This window comes from Ovis canadensis, chromosome 1 (assembly GCF_042477335.2).
Source record: "Ovis canadensis isolate MfBH-ARS-UI-01 breed Bighorn chromosome 1, ARS-UI_OviCan_v2, whole genome shotgun sequence".
Lineage (NCBI taxonomy): Eukaryota > Metazoa > Chordata > Mammalia > Artiodactyla > Bovidae > Ovis > Ovis canadensis.
In genome coordinates, this window is record NC_091245.1 from 240,654,824 (window position 1) to 240,679,300 (window position 24,477).

A 24,477-nucleotide genomic window follows, 5' to 3' on the forward strand; every position below is an offset into this window, starting at 1 on the left:
TATTCTTTCTATTTTAATTTTTCTCCCTCCACTGACCAAAACAAATTAATTTTATGAGTCAGAGAACAAAAATATATACTATTAATAATTCAGAATTTCTTTCTCTTGTGCTAACTTGCACAGATTCAGAAAGCAGGATGGGTTTAGGTCACTTCTTTTTTTCAATCTTGTGTAAGAAAAATTTCAATTGAGAGAGAACAAATTTTAAGACTAATATGTCCTTTTTAAAAAATCTAAAGACAAAAATAGTAAATAGGGCTTAATTTGTTATATATTTTTACTAAATAACAATGCAACAAAAATGTTTAAATATTAAGCACAGCACAGCACATAAGTGGCATAAGGGAAGCACAGAAATATTTATCCTTTGAAAAAGTATCTACTTCCCTGAGTGCCTAATCATTTCGTGACTATATAGTTGGACAGACTTAGCGACTGAGAACAAGCCCATACATTAGGTGTATATTAGGACAGTACACCTAATGTATAGTCTTGGGTTTGTGGTCAGTCACTAAGTCATGTCCAACTCTTTTTGACCCTATAGACTGCAACCTGCCAGGCTCCTCTGTCCATGGGATTTCCCAGGCAAGAATACTGCTGCAGGTTGCCGTTTCTTCCTCCAAGGGATCTTCCTGACTCCAAGATCAAACCTGTGTCTCCTGCATTGGCAGGCAGATTCTCTACCACTGAGCCACCTGTAAAGTACCTTTCTATTAATATCAGTAATTTTGTTGTTCATTCTTAGAGTAACTTGATTCCTCAACATCATCACAGAAACTCATGTCATTAATAAATGCTCTCTCCTGAGCTCTGAAACATTTTATAGTAGATTAGAATCTGACCAATACTCGAACCACAATTTTGCATCAGAGGTAAGAATCTAATGGTCCAAGGACAAGTATGTTTTGTTTGATCAGTGGTGTCTTAAAAAAATTGAGGCATTTCATACAAGCATCCAGACTTGTTCTGTCTTGAAAAATCAAACATTTTGGCAAACTGGGCCTAAAAATCTCCTGTGGAAACAAAATGCTACTGTTGTGCAGTTGCTATGGCCTTTAAAGAGGGAATGTTCTCTCTCTTTCACCCCTCCCTACCACTCACCACTGTCTCACACTACCAGCCTAGCTTGAAAGGCATTTGAATTTGAGCCCACACTCTACAGCCAGTTAAGTCACACCCACTCATCTTTCCCAAGATTTTACATTAATTACTTTGCCAAGTTAACAACCTTTCACCATCTTCAGCAGCAGGTCCTCCACAATTTCTACCCTAGAGTTTATATCTTCTAATCAGACACCAAGTAACACAAAAACATGCATGAGAAAAAGATCTAGGGCATAAAGAAAGGATATATGGATACCAGGGGGGAACGAAGGGGAGGGATGAATTGGGAGATTGGGTTTGACATATACACTACTGACACTATGTATTAAATAGATAACAAATGAGAACCTACTGTATAGCACAGGGAACTCTACTCAGTGCTCTGTGGTGACCTAAATGGGAAGGAAGCTTTTAAAAAAGAGGGAATATATATATATATATACACATATAGCTGATTCACTTTGCTGAACAGCAAAAACACACACAACATTGTAAAGCAATTATACTTCAATAAAAATTAATAAGTAAACTTAAAAAAAGAAAAGATCTAGGGAACTCTGCATTGAAAAACCTTTTCCTACCAAAGTAGTAAAACTCTACTTACCAGTTTGGAATTGGTGACTGGTTTATTTCTTAAAGCTGGGGGTCTATAAGCTGTTGCAACTTTAGGTTCTTCACTAGGCACATCACTTGGAACTACTTGGTAAGTTATTGCCTTTTCTGGAAATATTCCATCTAAGAATGGCTGCCAAGAAACCTGCCATAATTCTGCATTTGATGGTACATCATACTTGTGCAAGACAGAGCCCGTATAATGCCAAATCTTGTACCCATTATTAACACGTAACCGTGGAGCACATGTGGCTGTTAAAATATGCTCACCATCTGGGCACCAAGCAAAATATGTAGAATCAGAGGCCACTGGTTTAGAGATAAGTTTGTACTTTTTAACATCCCACACTTCCATTTGTCCCCTCAGATTCCCAAAACCAGCTAGTACTAATATATGTCCATGAGGGCTGTAGTAGGCCGCATTACGAGGGCCAGTTCCAAAGTCAAACACAGGATCGCACTTCAGGTTGAAAACTGTCGCTTTGGCAGGCATGAAACCATACACGGCACAAAACTCAGTAGAACTAGAATTCCAAACCACATCGTAGATGGGGCCGTTTTTTGCTGGAAAAAGAAGATAAAATCTGTTAGTGATAAAGAATTATAAACAGGAATATAATATTTAGTAGCACAAGTTATAATCATACAATACTCATAAACAAGTCAAATAAGAAAAATCCAAAACTTTCACAGTGTGATAAAATTAAGATTTTTTACATGACATACTGTGGAAATTAATGTAGAACTATAAATTTATTTAAGAACCCCTAATAAATCTCAATTTCTTTTAAACATTTTGGCAATTTGGACTCATAGAAGCATCAGCTATTATTATTATTAAACTATTGACAGTTTTCCTTGAGAGAGGAAATACATGTATATAGCAATAAAAACACAAACTATATAAAAAGACATGCCTCAAAAATAAGCCTCTCTGGTGGTTCAGTGGTAAAGAACTCGCCTGCCAATTCAGGAGATGTGGGTTCCATCCCTGGGTCAGAAAGAGCCCCTGGAGAAGGAAATGGCAACCCACTCCAGTACACTTGCCTAGAAAATCCCATTGACACAGGAGCCTAGCATGCTACAGCCCGTGGGGTCGCAAAAGAGTCAGACACAACTTAGAGACTGAACAATGACACAGACAACCAATCCTCTATCATATTTCCTGCATATTATTTCAGAATATTTTTGTTGAAATTAAGCATCTCTCCCTTAAATACATAAATGCACACACACAAAAAAAAGTTTTAAACCTTTCTTGTTTCATTTAATACTCCTATATTGGAAATTTTTCCATAAAAGCACATTGAGCTTTGCCTCATTCAGTTGCACTGTGTTCCATTACAAACCCTGTATTTACTTTCCATTTGTGTAAATGTACACAAATAACACCTGTAAGAGAGAAACTGCCTGGTCAAAGGACATATAAATTTACTTGATAATGTACACTGAAATGCCCTTTAAAGAAGTTGCACCCATTTATACTACCAATAATTTTTGATAGCAAAGACTTTTCTCTCACTCTCACTCACTGTTTCATATTTTTATCTTTGCCAACCTACTAAGTGGAAAACTGTGTCTTGTTTTCCTTTATTATAAGCTAAGCACCTTTTAATACACTTACACATAATCTTATTTCCTTTTTTAGTGTCCTGTAATAGTCCTGTGGACTATTTTTTACTGTCCTATATCTATTTTTCTTTCCTATTATTGGTCTATGTTATACTTAATATACTATCAAAATTCATCTTTTCTCATACTCATCCCTTTTCTAAAAATATTTTTCCCTAATTTATTGTTTGTTTTGCTTAATTTATGGACTCTTTTCTTCCCCTAATGTAGAAATCTAAAATTTCATATACTCAGACTTATCACTTTCCCCATATGACTTCTGTCGTGTTTAGAAAGTCTTATTCTACTTTAAGATTAGCAGAAAATTCTCCCGCATTTTCTTCTAGTTCTGTAGTTTTAGACATACTTTTTTGGCCCAGACAGAACTCATTTTGGTAAGCAAGTAGTAGCAAAACCTTTTTGTTACAAATAGCCAACTGTCCCCAAACCATGTATTAAAAGAGCAGTATTTTTACCCATGATTCAAATGCTGACTTAAGTCAATGGCTACAGAAGTATGGATCTATTTCTGAATCCTGTTGTTTTCCACTGATTTATCTGCCTATCCATAACACGAACCAAACTGTCTTCATCACAATTGTTTTACATCTTGATAGTATCAAAATCCCTCTTTCCTTATTCTTTTTTTACAAAGTTTTCAAACCATTGTTGCATGTTTATATTTTGATACCAACTTTGGAACGAGCCTATCTAGTTGTAAAAAAAGAAAATCCACTGGCATTCCAATTTAATTTTTAGATCAGTTTGGAGAGAAATGACATCTTTGTAAAATTCTTACAAAAGGTTAGTTTGCCCTTCATTAGTTTTAGTTTTCTTCCCATCAGCCCTATATATTTCTTGTTTTTTTTATTGCCATATATGGAATCTTTCCTTCCATTATGTTTTATAAGAGGATGCTGTTTATACTGTGACAATTGTATGAGCTGAAGTGATTTGCTTTTCACCTTTCAAAACTGTATACTTATTCTTTTGATCAGGAACACTGACTAGGTCTTTCAGAATGTTCAATAATAGTAGAAAGTGCATGGGTGGGAGTCATCCTTGTTTGGTTCCTGCCTTCAATGGGAATACATACGTTTTTAAAAGAAAGTTTACCTTACCCTTACATGTTTAATTCAAAATAAAAAAGATTACTGAGTTGTAGGAATTTTAAAACTATTAAGTTACTTTAACTCCTTGAAACAAAGTATGAAGTGGTTAACACTCTTCAGTTCTGAAGACAATGCTAAACCCACTAGATCAACTTGCTGTCATAGTGAGTTAAATAAGCTCCCAAAGAGCTAATACAGTAGAATTACCTCACTCAGCCAGTTCCCTACTCAACTTACAGCAAAACTAAATTAACTAATTGGATTCTGTCAAAATAGAGTATGTTTGGGGATGAGTTAAATTCCTTAATGAAGATAAATTTTATCTTAAAGGTTGTTAAAATATGTGAGTTCTATCACTTGATCAACAACTTAGATGTGGACTTCCCTGCTGGTCTGGTGGTTAAGAATTTGCCTTGCAATGCAGGGAAAGTGGGTTCAATCCCTGGTCAAGGAACTAAGATCACACATGCTGTGGAGCTACTAAGCCCATGTGCCCAACTACTGAGCCTGCAAGCCACAATTAGAGAGTCTGTGTGCTGCAGCTAAGACCTGACACAACTAAAAAAAAAAACCAAAAAACTTAGATGATAACATTTTTATGGCACAGTATTTTTGACTATCATCGATTCTACCAAAGGAAGACTACTGGAACACTCACGTAATTGCACCACAGCACTTTCTCCATTTGTTGCAATGTAGTGCAGCGTCTGTTCCCCATAGTAGGAAGCTCCTGTCTTGTCAACATCTGTACTAGCTATTACCAACACAGCAGTAGCTAAAAGGATAAAAACTGTAATTAGGTTTGAAACATAAATTAACCTAATGTTGATAAGAAAAGCATTAAAAAGTATAATAGACCATATGTAAATTTTCAATAAATAAGCACTGGTAACTTTTCCTTTTTCTATACACACAGGAATATAAGTCTAAATTAATGCTTAACAAACAAAATGGGAGATAAAAAGATATTTATCATACCTTTTTTATTCCATAGCATTGTGACCTTATCAGCCTTAAAGAAACTTTTATTGGCTAAAGCTGCATGAGGTTCATCAAAGTTGGGGTACTGATATAATCTAACAAATGAAGGTGCACCCTTACTTCCTGGAACATAGACAGCCACCTAAGATACACAGACATAAATAAATACTTAATATTTTGAAGCATATAAACTAAGATGGACATGTCTTTAAAGTCACTAAAAACTAGGAAAAGGCTTAATCTCATACCATTTCACATGAACAAACAAAAACATTAGCAATTACCTTGTACGGTTGGGGTCCAGGTGATAACACAAAATCATTAATTTTTTTCAAATGCAATTTATTTGCAATTGTGTCTAAAAAAAAAGTAAATGGTGTTAGGTTAATGAGCAAAAGCTAATAGATATCTGTCAAATTCTGAATACATCATAAAAGGTTAATGTAACTATACACAAAATGTAGTCTCATGTAGGCAAGGCAGAGCTACACAGTAGAAAAAAGCATGGGGTTAGAGCGAGATAGACCTATGCTTGAATTCCTACTCAGTCACTACTAACTGTGTGACCTTCGCCAAGTAAGAGAATCACATACTTAATTCCTAGCACACAGTGCCAGGCACAAAGTAGGTATTAAATAGGTATCAGTTCTCTTCCCTTGAACCTCTCAACTAATGTTGTCTTAGAGCCCATCTGATGGGAAAGATGACTTTAGCTTGCTACTGTAGAATGCAGATATGAAAATTTCGTAACTAACACGATACACAGATCCATAACAATGATAATCACAACAACAATGACAATGGCTGGATATTTGCTGAATGATTGCTCTGTGCCAGGCAGTAAGAAACCATGTTATCGACACTACTGCTCTCATGGTCAGTGGGATCAAGAGCTATTACTCTTCCTTTGTTCAAATACAGAGACCAACAGCTGTCCAAAAGTAGCCTATCCAGCTGTTAAACTGGCAGCCCCCTCCCTGCAGCATGCTCATTAAGTGGCAAGTAAGATAAAAAAGCAAACTAACCCCAAATCAGTGGGAGCAGATTAAGTCTCAAAAGCAGGAAATTTAGTCAAAAGCTAAATGACTGTGTGGATGTTATCAAAATCAGCCTGCACACCATCTCTGGTACATGTGAACAGTTTCTTATTCCCATTTTACTTTCTCAACTTACAACACGGTTATGTCCTGATAAACCCATTTTAAGTTGAAAATATCTGGTTCTATGGATGTACTATTCTCAAACTATCACCCCTGGTAGCCCAGGGAACCAGATTCTCAGTGTTAATAAAAAACAATACAGATGAAAGAAAAGAAAGAAGAAAAACAGGAGTAGAAACAATGATCAATCAACACAGTAGCAAAGAGAATCCTCTACACCCAGACTGTAGTCTCTAAATACCATTTTCCACTAAAAGAGAACAGAGTGTACTAGAGAATTGGCTGATTATAGGTATATAGCAAGAAATAAACAAGATAATCCTAGAATGACTTGTCCCACCATACAGCAAAGAAGTCATTAAAGACCAATGACAGGACAATTTAAGCATTAATAAGAATAATTTTTAAAATGGATTAATCGTATATGTTTATTAGGTTGGGGGGAGGCTAACTTGCCTAAGGGATCTAGTTGCTAGTGAAAGAATTCATTTGTTAAAAGTGATAAAGGAAAAGAATATTTATCTTGCCTTTCCGATATAAAAAGTAACACTAGATAACCAAATAGTAGAAAGGGGAATTCTCTTTACAGTGGTAGTATAAACTAACAAATGAAATGAGAAGGAGGGAAACTTTAATATCAGCAATTTCTAACCACTCATGAAATAATCGATCAAGGCACTGAATATTAGTGCCAATTAACTATACAAAATTAAAGACAATGAGACATTAGGTGCTTCTTGATAAAAAAAATACTGCCTTATGATGATGTAGTCTTATCCTCATATCTCCCAAAAAGAACTTGAAACTGACCAACTCTAGATTCAAATAGTTATTTATAGGAAATAGATGAATATGGTAAATTACAGAATAGGATACAAGAGCAAAACTTAAGTTATGGGAAGATATATAATACAAGTAACCTTGTTTCTAAAATAATAAACTGCAAGCGGAAAAAAAGAATAGAGAGGAAATCTGTATTTAAAGAAACATATATATATATCAACTGTAATATGAAAGACATTATCTAGATCTTGAGTTTTAAAAAACTTATATTTGCAATTATTAGAAATGTGAAACTGACCAGATTATTTTATAATCTGTGATAATAGTATTATGACTACCTTACTGAAATATTTACAGGTAAAATTATATGATGTTTACGATTTGCTTAAGCAGAGTAAAAGCGATGGTAGGTGAATAGATGCCTGGATGAAGAATGACTGGCAACAGGCTAATGATTACTGGGACTAGGTGTCTACTTTTGTGTTTGAGATTCTACACAACAGTTTAAAAATTCGTATCACAGAATTTCAACAGCAACTAAATTCAGTAAGAGCTATTCAAATATATTAATTTAGTAGTAATTAGATGGTAAAAATTTATTATAAAATAGTATCTTTGTGTTATAACATTTTACTAGCATTTAGACTTCAGTTACTCAAATGAATTCCTGTAACAGCAACTGTTAATATAAAAACAGTATTTAGGAGAACCATATGATGCCATATAAGGCAATAAAAACTGTACATATTTATAGTAAATAATAAAATTATTTCATAAATCTTTCCATACTAAAGTTGTTGTTTTCAAAAAAGTGAACTTCATTGTTAACATTTCGGGCACAAAGCGTTTCATCTTCTGACCAGGAAGGACACCTACAATGAAGAGCAAAAATGTAACTATAGCATGTTAAAGTTTATGATATTATTTACCATTTAAGGAAGAATACTTATAAACAAAGAAAGATCAAGATCTTACTCTATTACATTTCCACGTACAAAATCCTTAAAGATCTAGATTTTGATCTGACAAGTTATATTCTATATTATACCAGAAAAACAAACAATATACAAAAAAGATATTTAAAATATTTAAAAATAACTTATATCTTAAAGCACTTATTTACCAATTTTGCATTTTTTTCTGAATGAAGGACTTCAAACATGTTCCAGTTTTCACATCATAAAGTTGCAGATTGGGTATCCCAGCTGTATCATCTTTAGAAGCTGCCATAAAAACAAATTTTTTTGCAGTAACTGTGTCCTAACACCAGTAAAAAGATTTCATTCTTAGAAAAAATTTCAAAAAGATTATAAAGATCAGGTAAGAGATGCTTTAAATCAACTTTCCCCTCTAACGTAAATTACAGATTTAATCACCCATTCCTAAAGCCATGACGATATGACAGCTGTTTGAGAAGTTCAGTATTTCTGAAATGAGTCAATTACTACAGTTTTCAAAAATACTTAGGAGATTTCTTGTTTGTTAAGTCTGATGTGGTTTGCTGCTAAACAGATTAAACTGTCTTATCATGAAAGCTGTGTCTATAAGTCACACTCATGAAAAAAAGTTACATAAAACCACTCATAGTTCTCAACTGATTCTCCAATTCTCTTTTACTTACTTGGAAAACTAAGATTCATTACAGTCCATGCCTCTTGGAAGAACAAACTCAGAAGGTTTATAACCAAATAATCAACTAATTGATGCTGGGAGGGATTGGGGGCAGGAGAAGTGGACGACAGAGGATGAGATGGCTGGATGGCATCACCGACTCGATGGACGTGAGTTTGAGTGAACTCCGGGAGTTGGTGATGGACAGGGAGGCCTGGAGTGCTGTGGTTCATGGAGTCGCAAAGAGTCGGACACGACTGAGCAACTGAACTGAACTGAACATGTATTTATTCAACAATATCCACATTATTACAAAATGCTTTTTAAAGTAAGCTCTATACCAGTGCCCAATATTTTATTACTCACCTACAAAGCAGTTACATGAAACGCTCATATAAAGTATATTAGATCTTTAATTGTGCCAGAAAATGGCACACCATTTCCTGCTCTGTCATATCAGCCACATTTCTTAGATGATGTGTCTACTGTACTTCCTCTTTCATTTATGCTTATATAAAACATTTTATTTTAAAGTTCATTATTATTCTTAATTTTGAGATCTTCTTTATCCAGTGATTATTTACTTTATAAATTTTCCCTTGAGCTTTTTCTTTTCCTCTATCTCATGACAAATCTAATTTGAAATCATTTAAAGTATACTATATTTGGGGAATGCAAGATTCATTGTTTATTAAAAACATTCTTAAACACTGCTTAGTATCATAAAGATTAATTACTTTCCTATAAGGTTATAACCTCCTCTTTTTTCCCCTACTGAATTGCATTGGTCCTATCAGAATATTTTTACAATTGGAATATACTTACTAGTGTAAGGCTGCCACGTTGCCAGGACAGTGTTTTTTGGCGAGAACTCAAGGCAAACTGCCTTTGGAAGGTCAAAGGAGTGCAGCAGTCCCTTGTTAGTGACACTGATAACATTTATTCTGGTTTCAAAAGAAATACTTCAGCAATGAAATACTGTTTCACAATAGTCAGCACTATCCAAAACATTCATACTTCTTTTTAAATACAAATCACTCTAAAGTGCTCATTTTTCATAAAGATCAATTTTCAGTTAGTTCTAGAAAATATCCAATAAATAACATTAAAAAGTGTATGTTTTACTAAAAGGCCCCTATATAAGGCTGGTGCTGGGAATTAAAATAGAATTTTCAGGAAGACACAATAGATGATACCACCTTTAGCCAAAAAGGAAATAACAGGCCTTTGAGTGAACACAGTGCAAACCCAGACAAGCAAAGGAATATCAAATTCAAGAGAAAACAAAAGGTATATGTTTTAATTTGAGTAAATGGAAACTGCAGCAGCTGGGGAAATAATCAAGGAGAGTTTTGATGTCTATTAAAATCTCAGAAGCATTCTCCAAGAATTCTATAAGAATTATCATGATACGATAAAGACAAAAATGATAATAACTGTATATTAAAAAAGAAGTTTCCACTTTTGGGGAATATTTTTTACGTACTATGTTCTGTTTTAACCACTTTATGCACCTTTTAGCATTTAATCCTCACAACAATCTCATAAAAATAGATATTATCATCTCCATTTTACAAATGGTAAAACTGAAGGTTAGGAAAAAAAAAAGTGATATGATTTGATAATTTGCCCAAGATCATACTACTAAGGCTTTGAAACCCGTTTGGCCTGACTTGCTCTTGTGTAGTCCTTAGGATTAAAAAAAAAAAAAAAGATAGTCATTCTCACTGCAGAAATTCCTTAAAGTTATTTTGTTCAACTCAAGTTTGAGAATACTGGGTTAGGATAAGCAAAAACTGCTTAAACACACTGACACACACACTTACAGCTGTAGATTCTTTACAATTTACTGTAAATTACATATTTTAGAATTACATGAAGTTTTTTGTTGTTGTTGTTGTTAATAAACTTTGAAGTTATTCTTAGTTTAATGAAAGGTGTATATTTTATACACATATATTTAAGGAAAACTCAGCTACAGCTTCTGACTTAACTAACCATGGACTCAGCAAAGACTACAATCAATACACTACATCTGTTTCTCTTGCCCCAGGAACAATATGTACTGTTGTGGCTGCAGCACCTTAAGGAAATAAATACTAGAGCAAGGTATGAAAAAATATATTAAAAACATGAATGGACACAACATGTGGGGACATAGTAAAAGGATTGAGTTGAATTCAACAGAAAGCAAAGCAGAGATATGACATATAAAATAATTAATGATAATTGCCAAAGTGAAAATAAACTTAATAAACTCTAAGTTATCGGAATAAAGGATACATCAAAAAGATAATAGGCAATGAAAAGATATATAGTATATCCTATCAGATAGTAAATTTCTATCAACTTATTACCCAAATAGTACAAACTAAAATATGGATTTAAAAACAATACAACCCAACAGGTTACACCTAAAGAAATAAGTTGAAAGCGCATCCTTTCTTTTGAGACTAAGACGTTAACATTGTGAATAAGACCCGATATAATCACATTCTTAATAATTTGATAGTAGTTTGTTGATTGTATTTAGTAACTTACAAAAAAATACTAATGAACATTTTTAATTATGAAAGTGAATCCTGCCAGCTACTTATAGTTGTAAAAGGGAATCAACTAACTCAACACAATCTTTGTAGCACTTTTAAAAATCATGTGTTTAATCCAACTTGACCTGATAGTCGAAAGACCTGAGAATCTATTACTATGGTATAAGAAACATTTAAAATGCACTTTTCAAACTCATGTAATCGTTTTTTCCCCTTTAAAAATCTAAGCTATTGTATCTGGCTAAACACAACAACACTAAAATAACTTTAAATCAAGCAACAAATATTTGGGCATTTTTCCTGGTTCTGTTAATTAAAATACAGTGACTATGAAAAATGGAAAAGGATTCATTTTCTGAATGAAATTATGACACTGAAGTCTAAATACTTATTTTGCCGTAAGACCAATTTTATAATCAGATTATTTTATGTAATATAGACTATACCAAACATACTTCTGAATAACTTATACTTAATGACATGCTGTTATCTACAACAAAATTAAGAGCAATAAATACAGCTGTTAAGTAATTTAACAGCAAAAATATAAAGTATCTAAGATAAAGGAGCAAAGAGAACTACCCTCTAAGTATTAATGCAGAACTCAAAAAACCCTAACCAGTAACTTAGAGCACCACTTAAAACAAACTGTTGGCATTAAATTAATAGCCCCTTTTCATATGTTCCTTTTTAATTCTAAGAAACTAGAGAACTCAAACAAGTTTGACACATAAATAGAAACTAACAACTTTGGAGATGTTCTGTGGATGTTATACTGGAGATAATACCTAACTGTACCAAGATTATAAAGATGGAGTTTATAAATGACATCCAAATACATGTTACTCAAATAAAACAATTATGTTTTATATTCATGACATATACAAAAAAAAGTTATATAAATAAACACTAACTTTTCTCCATTGCCCCAGGCAAACAAGGTCCCATCCTTACTAAAGGTATAGGCTTTGCAATTTTTCCCAGATTCTCTGAAAAATGACAAAAAAAAAGCTTACATTAATAAACATTAATACTTTTAAAGAATCTAATCACAAGTCCACAATCTTACTAATTTAGTGACTAAGAACTTATATAAATTTTAGAAAATAATTCTACCATGCTTTAGTTTGTCCAAAATACTTTCTCTCTTAAAATGTAGCATTGACTACCAGTGTAAAGTAAGCTGGAAATCGATTTTTATACCAACAGATCAATCTTAAGTAAAAAATAGAGCCCTTTGGGGTGAATAACTAGTTTGTCTGAAAACCCAAAAAAGTAAGTGTATGTGGAAACTAGGAGTTCCCAGGTGGTTCAGTGGTAAACAATCCGTCTGCAATGCAGGAGACCTGGGTCTGACCCCTGGGTCAGGAAGATCCCCTGGAGAAGGAAATGGCAACCCACTCCAGGATCCTTGCCTGGGAAATCCCATGGACAGAGGAGCCTGGTGGGGCTATTCCATGGAGTCACAAAAGAGTCGGTCAGGATTTAGCAACTAAAAACAAACCACAATGTGGAAGTTACCAGCTGTCAGTCCTTATCCTGAGACAGCTTGAAGGATTTCAACACAGCTTTGTAAAGAATTTCCCAAACTACCAGCGTAACAAAACAATGGTGGATACAATATCCTCAAGTAGCCAACAAGTGCCCCTGGATTTGAAAGACAAAGATCTTCTATCAATTTCTCCTGTGCAGAGACAGAAAGTATTAACAACCAGAAGAGGATATTCACATTAAATAAATATGGATGCAGGATTCTGTACAAAACTAACCTGTGGAACTTGGGCTTATTGGCAATCTTCTATCAAATGATCAAAACTTTAAGCACTGTATCTCTCAAATGGAGATGGCCACTGTGAGCACATCTCCCAGAGAAAGTGAAGACCCATAAAGAAATGTGTGTGTGTGTTCAGTAATGTCCATACATGTAGTCACAACACCAGATCAGAATTTTGTAGCTAATAAATATGTAAAAGCCTGACTAGAAGCAGGTTTTAAAAAATCTTCATAGAAGGTAAATACTACACTGTTCCTATTGCAACTCACCAAGAGACATGCAATGTCTCCTTGTTCTACTCTTAGTGATGCTGAGATTGTATTGGACTCATTATGCGCCTCCTCAGATCCAGCGAATCCTTCCTGCTCCCAGGTGCCAGCCATTCAAGAAAGAGATGTGGCCACCTCATCTCCTTGACACCACTGGTGGTCTCAGACTCTTCAGGAATGAGGGCCACATTTCAGCATGGCTTCCATCACACCTACTGCATTAGCAGGAAGAGGAGCACTGGCACTCAGATTCAGCCCAAAGAGATCAAAAGAGACTCTGGCTGCAATCAATTCTGTACCCATCCTCTTAACAATAGGTTGCTCTAAGGCACAGTGGTTTTTTACAACCTCACTGGAGAGATTTGCATGACCAAGCAACCCGGCTGGATTTTGTGAACTGGTGGTCAGCTCAGTGTATCCTATTCTATGTTTCCTTTCACTTCCTTTTCTCATTTCCCTTTCTCCCTCAATCCTGCTGCCTTGGGACTGCACACCCCAATGAAGCGCAGCACAAAAGCTTTAATACAGACTCATTTTCTAAAGTGGTACTTCTCAAACATTAATGTGCATACAAATCACTGAGGACCTGGTTAAACTACAGATTTTGATTCAGTAAACTGAGTAGGGCCTGAGATGTTATATTTCTGTACTGACTCAAGGTGTTGCTAATACCGTTGACCTTGGGCCCATATTTTCTGTAACAAAGTTCTAGAGAACTGGATCTCATAAAAAAAAATCATCAAAAGAGTCAGACGATGGCAGTCTGATTATAAAGTTCCCTATCAACAGTTCATCTAACAGTTTCAGCATCTTTTGATGATAATTTGCCTAGATCAGCTGTTCGCAAAGTGTGGTCTCTAGACTTGAAGCATCAGCATTAACTGGGAACTAAAAAATTCTTATTCATGGGGTCCTGCCCCAGATCTACTGAATCAGAAAACCTAAGAGACAACAGTATCCTGTGTGTGTGTGTGGTTTTTTAAACAAGCTCTTCAGATGATTCTGAGGCATGCAAAAGCTTGAGAACCACTGATACATGACTTCTTTAGGATAAAGAAATGGTAATTATCTAAGCCCAACTTTCCTTCTGGGTTTATTACTGCTCTATAGAGTTTTCTTCATCAACAGTTTGGTTTCTCTGAAAAAATTTGTACAGGAAAGGTAACATAAATGCTTGATTTTTTTTTCTTTATCAGTTTTCAAAGTAATGAACAGGATCCCATTAATGTCTAACACTGACCAATAATATTTGGAAGGAGAAAGATTTTGGAGGGAATATTTATATACTTGACATGCCTTAACTTTTGGTCATTATTCTCCTTAATCCTCAAATTGTTTTCTTTAAGGTTGGCATGAACTCTTTCAGGTTGACTCCTATCACAGTTTAGCAAAACCCCCTTAGGCTATAATTTAATGGAGATGATAGGCAGTGGTCTGGCTATCACAGTCACAAGTTTTTCTTCATTCCTCTAAGCCTCAAGCATGAACTAAATTACACTGTTGTCTAGACCTTTTAAAAGCACTCAAGCTATTGTTTTCAAATCTAAAGGTTATTTTTTTTGTTATACAGAATATGCATTCTTCCCATCTTCTGTTAACATTATATGGTATGTCCCAAGAAACTAGCTTATCTGTTCTTTCTTTTTTTGTTCTCTGTAAATTACTCAACAATATAAAACCATACCTTGGGAACACTGTGCTTTCTGTAAAATGTGGTGGTCCATTTACCATGTACAGCCCTTCTGATCCTCGGACTAAAGGGAAAAAAAGGGAAAGAATCACCATTACTTCGTTAACGAATACTCAGTCATCACAAATGTTTAAAAAAGTGAAAAGTTTCCAATCAAAATACTAATAAAATCACTAAATATTTCATAGAACTATTGAACATCAGCATTAAATGGGTACATTTTTCTTGCTCTTCTGCATAAGATCATGTAACTGCTGGGAAATAAATAGGTAATGCAATGAGTTGAATGTGTCTCCACAAAAGGCTCATGTTGAAACCCTAACTCCAATGTGATGGTACTTGATGGTGGAGCCTTTCAGAGGGTTACCAGATCACAAAAGTGGATTTCTCATGAACAGGATTAGTACCCTTATAAGAAAAACACAGAGGATGTATGAGGCTACAATACACTGGCAGACAGCAAACAAGAAGAGGGTTCTTACCAGCACCTGACCGTGCTGGCACCCTGGTCTCAGACTTCCAGCCTCTAGAACTCTATTTTCTGTTGTTTACAAGTTACCTAGTATGCGGCACTTTGTTATAACAGCCTAAACTGACGAAGGGGCTTCCCAGTTAGCGCTAGTGGTAAAGAACCTGCCTGACAATGCAGGAGACATAAGACATGCAGGTTCGATCTCTGGATCAGAAAGATCCCCTGGAGGAGGGCATGGTAACCCATTCTAGTATTCTTGCCTGGAGAATCCCATGGACAGAGGAGTCTGGCAGGCTGCAGTCCATAGTGTTGCACAGAGTTGGACACGAATGAATCAATTTAGTGGGCACACATGCAAACTGACTAAGACAGTCAATACTCTTTTTTTTTTTTCCTGCAGAGCATACTCATTTAGTCTCTAAGGAGATTACTTCAATAAACCCACTTTTATCTATCTTAAAGAAATCTATGCATGTGCCTTGAAATATAACATTCATACTTATATCCTTTCATTCAAATGGGAAAAAAGTGATCTTAGTATTATGTTTTCACATTATTGTGTAATCTCATTTTCAAAATGTATGGCTGTTGGAAACAGAATTAGAAGCTGAGTCTAAGTTAAATCTTTGTATCAGCTTACTGTTTCAAGTAAGTTTTATAAATAAAAGCTCAAAATTGTAACTGTCACCAGTGAAAGGTAGTTGTATTGTAACAGAGAGGACATGAACTCAAAGGCAGACCTCAGTTCCTACCTGGCTGTGGAACCTTAGCTACATTACTACCTCGAAGTCTGTGCCCTAATCAACAAAATGAAAACTTTAGAACACTGTGTGCTTTATGTAAAATAATAACATAAAAATATAGTACAAATTCATGGAAAGTTCTTTAAAAAACAACAACAACAACAAGGCACTGTTGTCACAATTTCTTGAACTAAGAGAATAAGTAGGATGAGACACCGACACCCCCAATGATACTAATGTCCTAAAAAAATTAGGTGGGAACAAAGTTCAAGATTAAATAAGCAAAAACATCTACAGGACTAGATTCTACTTTGTTTTAAATGGCTGAAGTAGAAGCTTATAAAGCTGAACCAAACAAAATGATCCATTCATTCAACAAATGTTTACAGGGGGAAAAAAAAAAAACTACCTCTCATGTTGAGTACTACAGATACAATAGGGAGGAAAATCACTCTTGTCCCTGACCTCGCTGATCAAATAATTAGTCAAATAGATGGAAATCTATAACTGCATTTGGTGCTACAAAGGAAAGACAGAAGAGGCTACTGGAGTGAATAATTCAGAGTTTCAATCTAAAAACCGAAGGATGGGAAAAGCATCCTTGACTAGTAATTTGTGTGCTGATATGAAAGATAAAATAGCAGTTAACAAGCAAGGTGTAACAGTAACAAATACAGAAGCTCCATGGCAGGAGAGATGACAGCATCGCAGGAATGCAAAGAAGGCCTGTGTTGCTGGAAGGAGATGGATCTAGAGAAGAAAACAGGGCTCAGACCAAACAAGATCCCGGGGCCTGAGTTAGGCAGCACTGGACTGGAGCCAAAGAACCACGGGAAAATTCAAAGTTTTAGGCAGATTTTAAAACCAGATTTGCAGTTTGAAAAGGCCAACCTGACAGAGTGTAGAGAGAGACCCAGAAGGCAGTGAGAGGGTGTGAAGAGACTGCTCAAGATGGTCTGCAGGAGCCCCACAGGAGAGATACAGAAACCGCGGCAATTCCCTGGTGGTCCAGTAGCTACGGACTCTTGTGTTTCTACTGCTAGGGGTCCGGGTATGATCCTTGGTCAGGGAACTATGATCCTGCAAGCTGTGCAGCATGGCAAAAACAAGACAAAAACCTTGGACTAGGGACAGGCAGTGGAAATGCAAAGTGGAGAATGAGCATTCAATATTCAAGAGAGAAAACTGACAGAACTTGGTGATGAGTCACTATTTTACCAGCTGGAATTCCTGCTAGCAGCAACAGTACAGACCCGAAGAAAAGGTTTCACTGAAGTGCACCTGCTTCCTTTTCTACCAGCTATTTCCAAATCTCCCGCTCTTCAGCAGCAAAGCTGGTACCCAAGGGCCACTCGAGGCTCCAACTCTGATCCCTGTTTCCTCTCCCTTCCCAAGGGACAGTTCTCACAACACTGATTTTCTGCCTATAGATTATTAACTAGCTCAATTTTCAGATATTGAAAATTGTTATTTACTTTTCAAAGTAAATGCTTTAAAGTTAGAATGAAAGTAAAAGAACTAGTGACAAACAAGATAAAAATCTGTGTACTCAACGGAGCTTTCATTCTAGTGGAAAGATGAGAAGTAAGTTGAGTAAACACATAACTGAATAAGTTTCTTGTCTACATTCACAAGTATAAAACTGGATACCATGCTTCCTCATATACTAAACTGAATTGCCAAACTGTTGTGGGTAATTTGCCCTTGAACAGAATGGAGTCTAGCAAAGTGTTCTACATATCGGTTCAGTTCAGTCGCTCAGTCATGTCCGACTCTTTGTGATCCCATCAACTGCAGCACACCAGGCCTCCCTGTCCATCGCCAACTCCCAGAGTTCACCCAAACCCATGTCCATTGAGTTGGTGATGCCATCCAACTATCTCACCCTCTGTCGTCCCCTTCTCCTGCCCTCAATCCTTCCCAGCATCAGGGTCTTTTCAAAGGAGTCAGCTCTTTGCATCAGGTAGCCAAAATATTGGAGCTTCAGCTTCCACATCAGTCCTTCCAATGAACACCCAGGACTGATCTCCTTTAGGATGGACTGGCTGGATCTCCTTGCAGTCCAAGGGACTCTCAAGAGTCTTCTCCAACACAATTCAAAAGTATCAATTCTTCTGCCCTTAGCTCTCTTTATACTCCAACTCTCACATCCATACATGACCACTGGAAAAACCATAGCCTTGACTAAGTGGACCTTTGTTGGCAAAGTAATGTCTCTGCTTTTTAATATGCTGTCTAGGTTGGTCATAACTTTCCTTCCAAGGAGTAAGCATCTTTTAATTTCATGGCTGCAATCACCATCTGCATTTCTACATATATCAAAACCTAAACTCTAAAAAAAAAAAAAAAACCTAAACTCTTCATAGGACTGCCTACAAGTCTCTCTATCTGGCCCCTGCACAGCTTCATGTGCTATGCATTAGGGTTTTTTTTTTTTTTCCACTGTGCAACCCACTTCAGTGCCTGCAGCCTACGGGCAGAGGCTGGGCAATGGTCCAGGGCCAATTTTTTCTGGCATGGGACACTATGAGAGGCCCAGGGGGACGGGCCTGCCATAAATCCAAACCCATGCATTGCACTAAGGATCTTAAAAAATTAGTCCACCACCACACTCAAGATAATGGTTTCAAATGAGCTCAGTCCATTGCTACACCTTGAATGAAACACTGATGAATACCTATTCTAAAAATCTCTAATATTTAGTAAACATTTTCTGCCAAAAAATGTTATTTTAGATGACTTGAAAACTATGAAGTTTAATTCTTAACGTCAGAAATTCTCAACTGTTTCTTGTTTTTTTCCTAAGATTTTTGGACGAGGACCACTTTAAAAATCTTTATTGAACTTGTTACAATATTGCTTCTGTTTTATGTCTTGGTTTTTTGGCCATGAGGCATGTGGGATCTTAGCTCCCCGAAAAAGGATGGATAAAATCTGCACCCTGTTGTACTGGAAGGTGAAGTCTTAACCCCTGGACAGTCAGAGAAGCCCCATTCTTGGCCTTTGACTAAAATCAAGGATTCCATCAAAATTCTCTTACTACACAGGCAAAGCTGTGCTCTCTCCTGTCGCGAAGTCAATCACCTGCTGCAATACAATGTATGATACACTGATTTAGAAGAAAAGACACCATTCTTAATACTACAATTACAGTTTTAATAAATACTTGAAGGATTAATAAAAAATGAATTTCCCAAACTAGGGCATATACAGTTATCAGATTACATGTTACAGCTAGGTTACATAATATTCCATTAGCCTAACGAAGTCCCTCTCACAAACTGCAGTGACAGTTTAACTCACTAAGCATTCTCTTCCAGAATTCTCACACTCATCTAGGAAAACAAAATGGTACATTGTCAGCACAGACCCAATGAAGCCTCAAATACTTTTTAAGATGTGCCATATGCTGAATGCAATCAAACCATGTTCTACCCAAAATAACTGGCAAAAAAGAAAAAAGCCATCCCCAGCTTGTCTCAACTTCTTATGCTCTCATGGTATTTGTACCTAGTGACCTCAGTCCTCTGTATCTGTTGATTCTGTTGTCATTACCAACCCAATGTTGACCTGATGAAAAATCAAAGGTTTTGTATGTTATACTAAAGTGGCAGCTGTACCTCAGAACCCAAGAAGGTGGCCTTCTGCTACAGCAGTGGTAACTTTCAGGGTATTCAGGGCAATCAGTACAGGTACAAGATTTTCCTCTTACAAAATTCCTATGTCATGCTTATACTCCAAACTAAGATAAGTAGAAGATCCCCAAAGAGTTGCTATAGACTGAATGTCTGTGTACCCCAACCCCAAATTCATACACTGAAACAATCCTTAATGGTATTTGGAGTGGCTTTGGGGACTCCTTTTCAACATGCATATGTTCTCATTCTAAATAAAGAACACTTTAAAAACAAAAATCCAAAGTGGTCTATGATCCCGTTTATACAACACTCTTGAAATGACAAAGTATCATGATAGAGGACAGATCAGTGGTTGCCAGGGGTTACAGGTGGATGGAGGCTGCAACTAGAAAAGGGTGACAAAGTAGTCCTTTGTGGTGATGGCGCAGTTCTATATTCTGATAGTGGTGGTGACATGAATCTGCAAGTGTGGTAAAACACATGCACGCACAAACGAGTAAAATCCAAATAGGAGAGCAGTTTAGTAAATACTACCGTACCAGTGTCAATTTCCTGGTTCTGACAATACACTATAGTTATACAAGATATTACCATTGAGGAAAGTTAGGTGAGGGATACACGGGAACTCTCTTTTGACTCTTTTTGCAACTTCCTGTGAGTCTTAATTTACTTCAAAATAAAAAGGCTTTTTAAAAGCCCATCATTTTTTGGTAATACTTTGTTTACAATATTCCAAGAAATGAAACCAATCAAAAGTCTGCCAACATTCTGCAAGAATGGATTTGCTTGGGAATACTGAACAAAAGTGTTATATTAAAAATTGCACTGACCAAGAATTTCTGTACTAATATAAAAACATATTCTGCAAGATGAAAGTACGTACTAAAATCACCGCAGATGGTGATTGCAGCCATGAAATTAAAAGACGCTTACTCCTTGGAAGGAAAGTTATGACCAACCTAGATAGCATATTCAAAAGCAGAGACATTACTTTGCCAACAAAGGTCCACTTAGTCAAGGCTATGGTTTTTCCAGTGATCATGTATGGATGTGAGAGTTGGACTGTGAAGAAAGCTGAGCGTCGAAGAATTGATGCTTTTGAACTGTGGTGTTGGAGAAGACTCTTGAGAGTCCCTTGGACTGCAAGGAGATCCAACCAGTCCATCCTAAAGGAGACCAGTCTTGGGTGTTCATTGGAAGGAATGATGCTAAAGCTGAAACTCCAATACTTTGGCCACCTCATGCGAGGAGTTGACTCATTGGAAAAGACCCTGATGCTGGGAGGGATTGGGGGCAGGAGGAGAAGGAGACGACAGAGGATGAGATGGCTGGATGGCATCACCGACTCGATGCACATGAGTTTGGGTGAACTCCGGGGGCTGGTGATGGACAGGGAGGCCTGGCGTGCTGCGACTCATGGTGTTGCAAAGAGTCGGACATGACTGAGTGACTGAACTGAACTGAAAGCTACTTTATGCACTAATGATACAGTTGGTTCCCATTAAATTAGACAACTTCTTTATACATGATGCTCTACAGTAGATATGTCTATTATAGGGGAACTAAATATCAATTATATTCATCATAAAAATCATAATGTGTCATTACAGCTTTGTTCATACATGTAAACCACTATTTAAAACAAGTATTTTATTTTATAGTTCCCTACAGAGAAATACAACGATAAGAAAGTGCTGTAAGAAATTTTGGAACCACTAAGATATGCTACTGATAATATACTGTATTATCAATGTAAGCAACTTCTTCCACAAATTTGAATACACAGATATACAAAGTTTATCAGATGAAATGCAAAATCAGGTTCATAACAGAACATAAACTTCATTATAAATTAATAAAAGCAAAAATAAACATGGACTCAAAACAAACTCTTTTCAATAACCGAAACAATCTTTTTCTACATGACTTTCTAATGAGGCATTCATTTTAATTGGAAGTGACTAAATGTAAAACAATGAGTAAAGTGTGGGGATAGCTTAATGCAGTGTATTGACATGACATGATTCCTTATTTTTGATGATTTTCCCCTTTAATCAAAAAAGGATCAACATGTTCTATAAAAAAAGAAAAAAAAGAATACAAATGGTTCCTTTCATTAAAGCAACAAATAAACGACAAAGTTCCACAAAGAATTACTGTTTAAAAACAGTAATTACGTTAAATACTGTGCCTATACAGTATATTTTTAAAACTTCCTAGCCTTTCTAGATACATACCATTCATTGCTCTAGGCCTGAGTTAATATGAGAAAACTATGAGGCTTCAATGAAAATTGGCCCTAGGTCTGGGATACAGTGATTATATCTTACTATTTCCAATCCTTGTACCCACTGAAGTATATATCAATTTAGGAAAATGACTCAATCTTGATTATCTCAATGGCATCAAGTAGGCAAGCTGATTGAACAACATGAGCTTCATGTAAGGGTTACTGTTCTTTTATGGCCAAGCATCCTGGACCCCCTTTACAGGAGACCTTAGTTTTCCTTTGAGAAATATCCAGGGGTGAGAATAATTTGGTTCTGGTGATCCAATTAAAAACTGACTAATTTAGGACTTCCCTGGTGGCACAGCGAATAAGAATCCACCTGCCAGCAGCAATGGAAACAGAGAAGAGATGTGTGGTCAAGGGTGCAGGAGGGGTGGGACCAATGGCGAGAGCAGCATGGAAATATAGACGCCACCATCTGTAAAACAGACAGCCAGTGGGGCTGTGCCATATGACTCGGGGAACTCAAACCAGGGCTCTATGACAAACTAGAGGGGTGGGATGGGGTGGGAGGGGGGAGGGAGGTTCAGGAGGGAGAGGACATATGTATACCTATGGCTGATTCATGCTGATGTATGGCAGAAACCAACACATTATAAAGCAGTCATCCTTCAATTAAAAATTAATTAAAAAACCAAATAGAAAAAAAAAAAGTAATCCTGAGAGTTCTCATTACAAGAAAAAAAAATTTTCATTTCCTTAAATTGCATATGAGAAACTTACTGTGATAATCATTTTGTGATATAAGTCAAATCATTATGCTATATACCGTAACCTTATCCAGTGCTGTAAATTATATCTCAATAAAACTGGGAGAACAACAAAAAGACTCCACCTACCAATGCATGGGACATGGGTTCGACCCCTGGTTCAGGAAGATTCCACATGTCCTGGAGCAGCTAAGCCTATGTGCCACAACTACTGAAGCCCGGGCACCTAGAGCCCGTGCCCTGCAACAAGAGAAGCCACCGCAACCAGAGAAAGCCTGTGAAAAGCCACAACGCAGCGCATCCAAAAATAAATACATACATGGGGGGAAAAAAGACTCTTAAAAAATAAATAAATAAACCTGACTAATTAAATGGCAAACAAGAGCCAAGCCAACTCAAAGACAGCCAACCTTAACACTGGCACAGATGTGCACTTTCCTTAGGGGCTGCTAAGCTGGCTGAATGTAAACCTGGAAACCCCAGTTAAAACATTAACCTGAGAATAAATTTAACCTGAAAGAAAGTAAGAGCTTAGGGATGAAGAAAAACAGATTTTTGGAATCATGAGAATACCTGAATGTAACAGTGAAAGCTTTAAGGTACATGAGATTTTTTTTTTTTTAATCCTTTCACTTGTTTTAGCTTTCTGTCATTTCCAGTGAAAAATAATAACTAATATAATTTACTAGGTAATCTTAAAATCATTAACAACTCCAAAATCCCTTAAATGTAAAAAAGATTTTGGAAGTAAAAGGATCCATTGTTGACTGAAACACCTATACTCAGAATGTTTCAAAGATTAATCAGTATGTTCCAATGAAAGAGTGCCAGTGAAAGAAAAATGAAACATGGGGTTGAATGATTGAATATAATTCTGACTTTGCCAATTTGTGATGTGAATCTCACCACTTAATTTCTCTGAGCTGCTATAAACGTGAGAATATAATGAGAAGACTGACTGGATAACTCTTAAGCTCTTAAGTCCTTGATTTTAAGCATTGTAAGAAAACTGTCACTCTTGGTTAGTCTGACTACAAATAAAGGGGTTATCTTTCATTAATTTACTCTTCCATTAAATATTTAGTGTCTCTTGTATACCAGGCATTGTACCTGGTATTGAGAAGACAGGGATGAATAAGACTCTGTCCCTGCAATTAAGGAGTTCACAGTCTACCAGGGGAGAAAAGCATCTAAACAAGTAGATAATTATCTTATGTGATGAATGAGAAGGGAAAAAAAAAGTATATATGAGGTACAAAAACAGCCTGAGGAAAGACTGACTATCTGGGAAGATTAAGGAAAGCCTTCATAAAGCAATGACGTCTAAAATAAAATTAAAAAGATAAAAAGAAGTCAGCCAAATCAACA

General features: G+C 36.2%; 1 protein-coding gene and 1 non-coding gene across 5 annotated transcripts in view; both read right to left on the reverse strand.

The window, feature by feature from the left end:
- Nucleotides 1-24,477, reverse strand: part of EIF2A (eukaryotic translation initiation factor 2A) — a 40,770-nt gene that overhangs the window by 13,767 nt on the left and 2,526 nt on the right. For 2 of the 4 annotated variants that reach the window (XR_011251115.1, XM_069562779.1), the window contains exons 1-10: nucleotides 23,239-24,397; nucleotides 15,251-15,320; nucleotides 12,438-12,512; nucleotides 9,800-9,918; nucleotides 8,487-8,586; nucleotides 8,153-8,235; nucleotides 5,705-5,778; nucleotides 5,418-5,562; nucleotides 5,098-5,214; nucleotides 1,709-2,280 (exon numbers count right to left, since the gene is read on the reverse strand). Coding sequence is in view for 2 of the 4 variants with exons in the window: in XM_069562779.1 (XP_069418880.1) it covers nucleotides 1,709-2,280; nucleotides 5,098-5,214; nucleotides 5,418-5,562; nucleotides 5,705-5,778; nucleotides 8,153-8,235; nucleotides 8,487-8,586; nucleotides 9,800-9,918; nucleotides 12,438-12,512; nucleotides 15,251-15,297 (1,332 nt within the window). In the remaining 2 variants the exon portion in view is untranslated. Of the gene's footprint in view, nucleotides 1-1,708; nucleotides 2,281-5,097; nucleotides 5,215-5,417; nucleotides 5,563-5,704; nucleotides 5,779-8,152; nucleotides 8,236-8,486; nucleotides 8,587-9,799; nucleotides 9,919-12,437; nucleotides 12,513-15,250; nucleotides 15,321-23,238; nucleotides 24,398-24,477 lie in introns of those variants that run through there. The other 2 variants (XR_011251114.1, XM_069562777.1) reach the window with 1 other exon arrangement.
- On the reverse strand, nucleotides 18,912-19,043 carry LOC138431639 (small nucleolar RNA SNORA42/SNORA80 family). The gene has a single exon (XR_011253790.1). It is a non-coding gene; the product is annotated as a small nucleolar RNA SNORA42/SNORA80 family (small nucleolar RNA).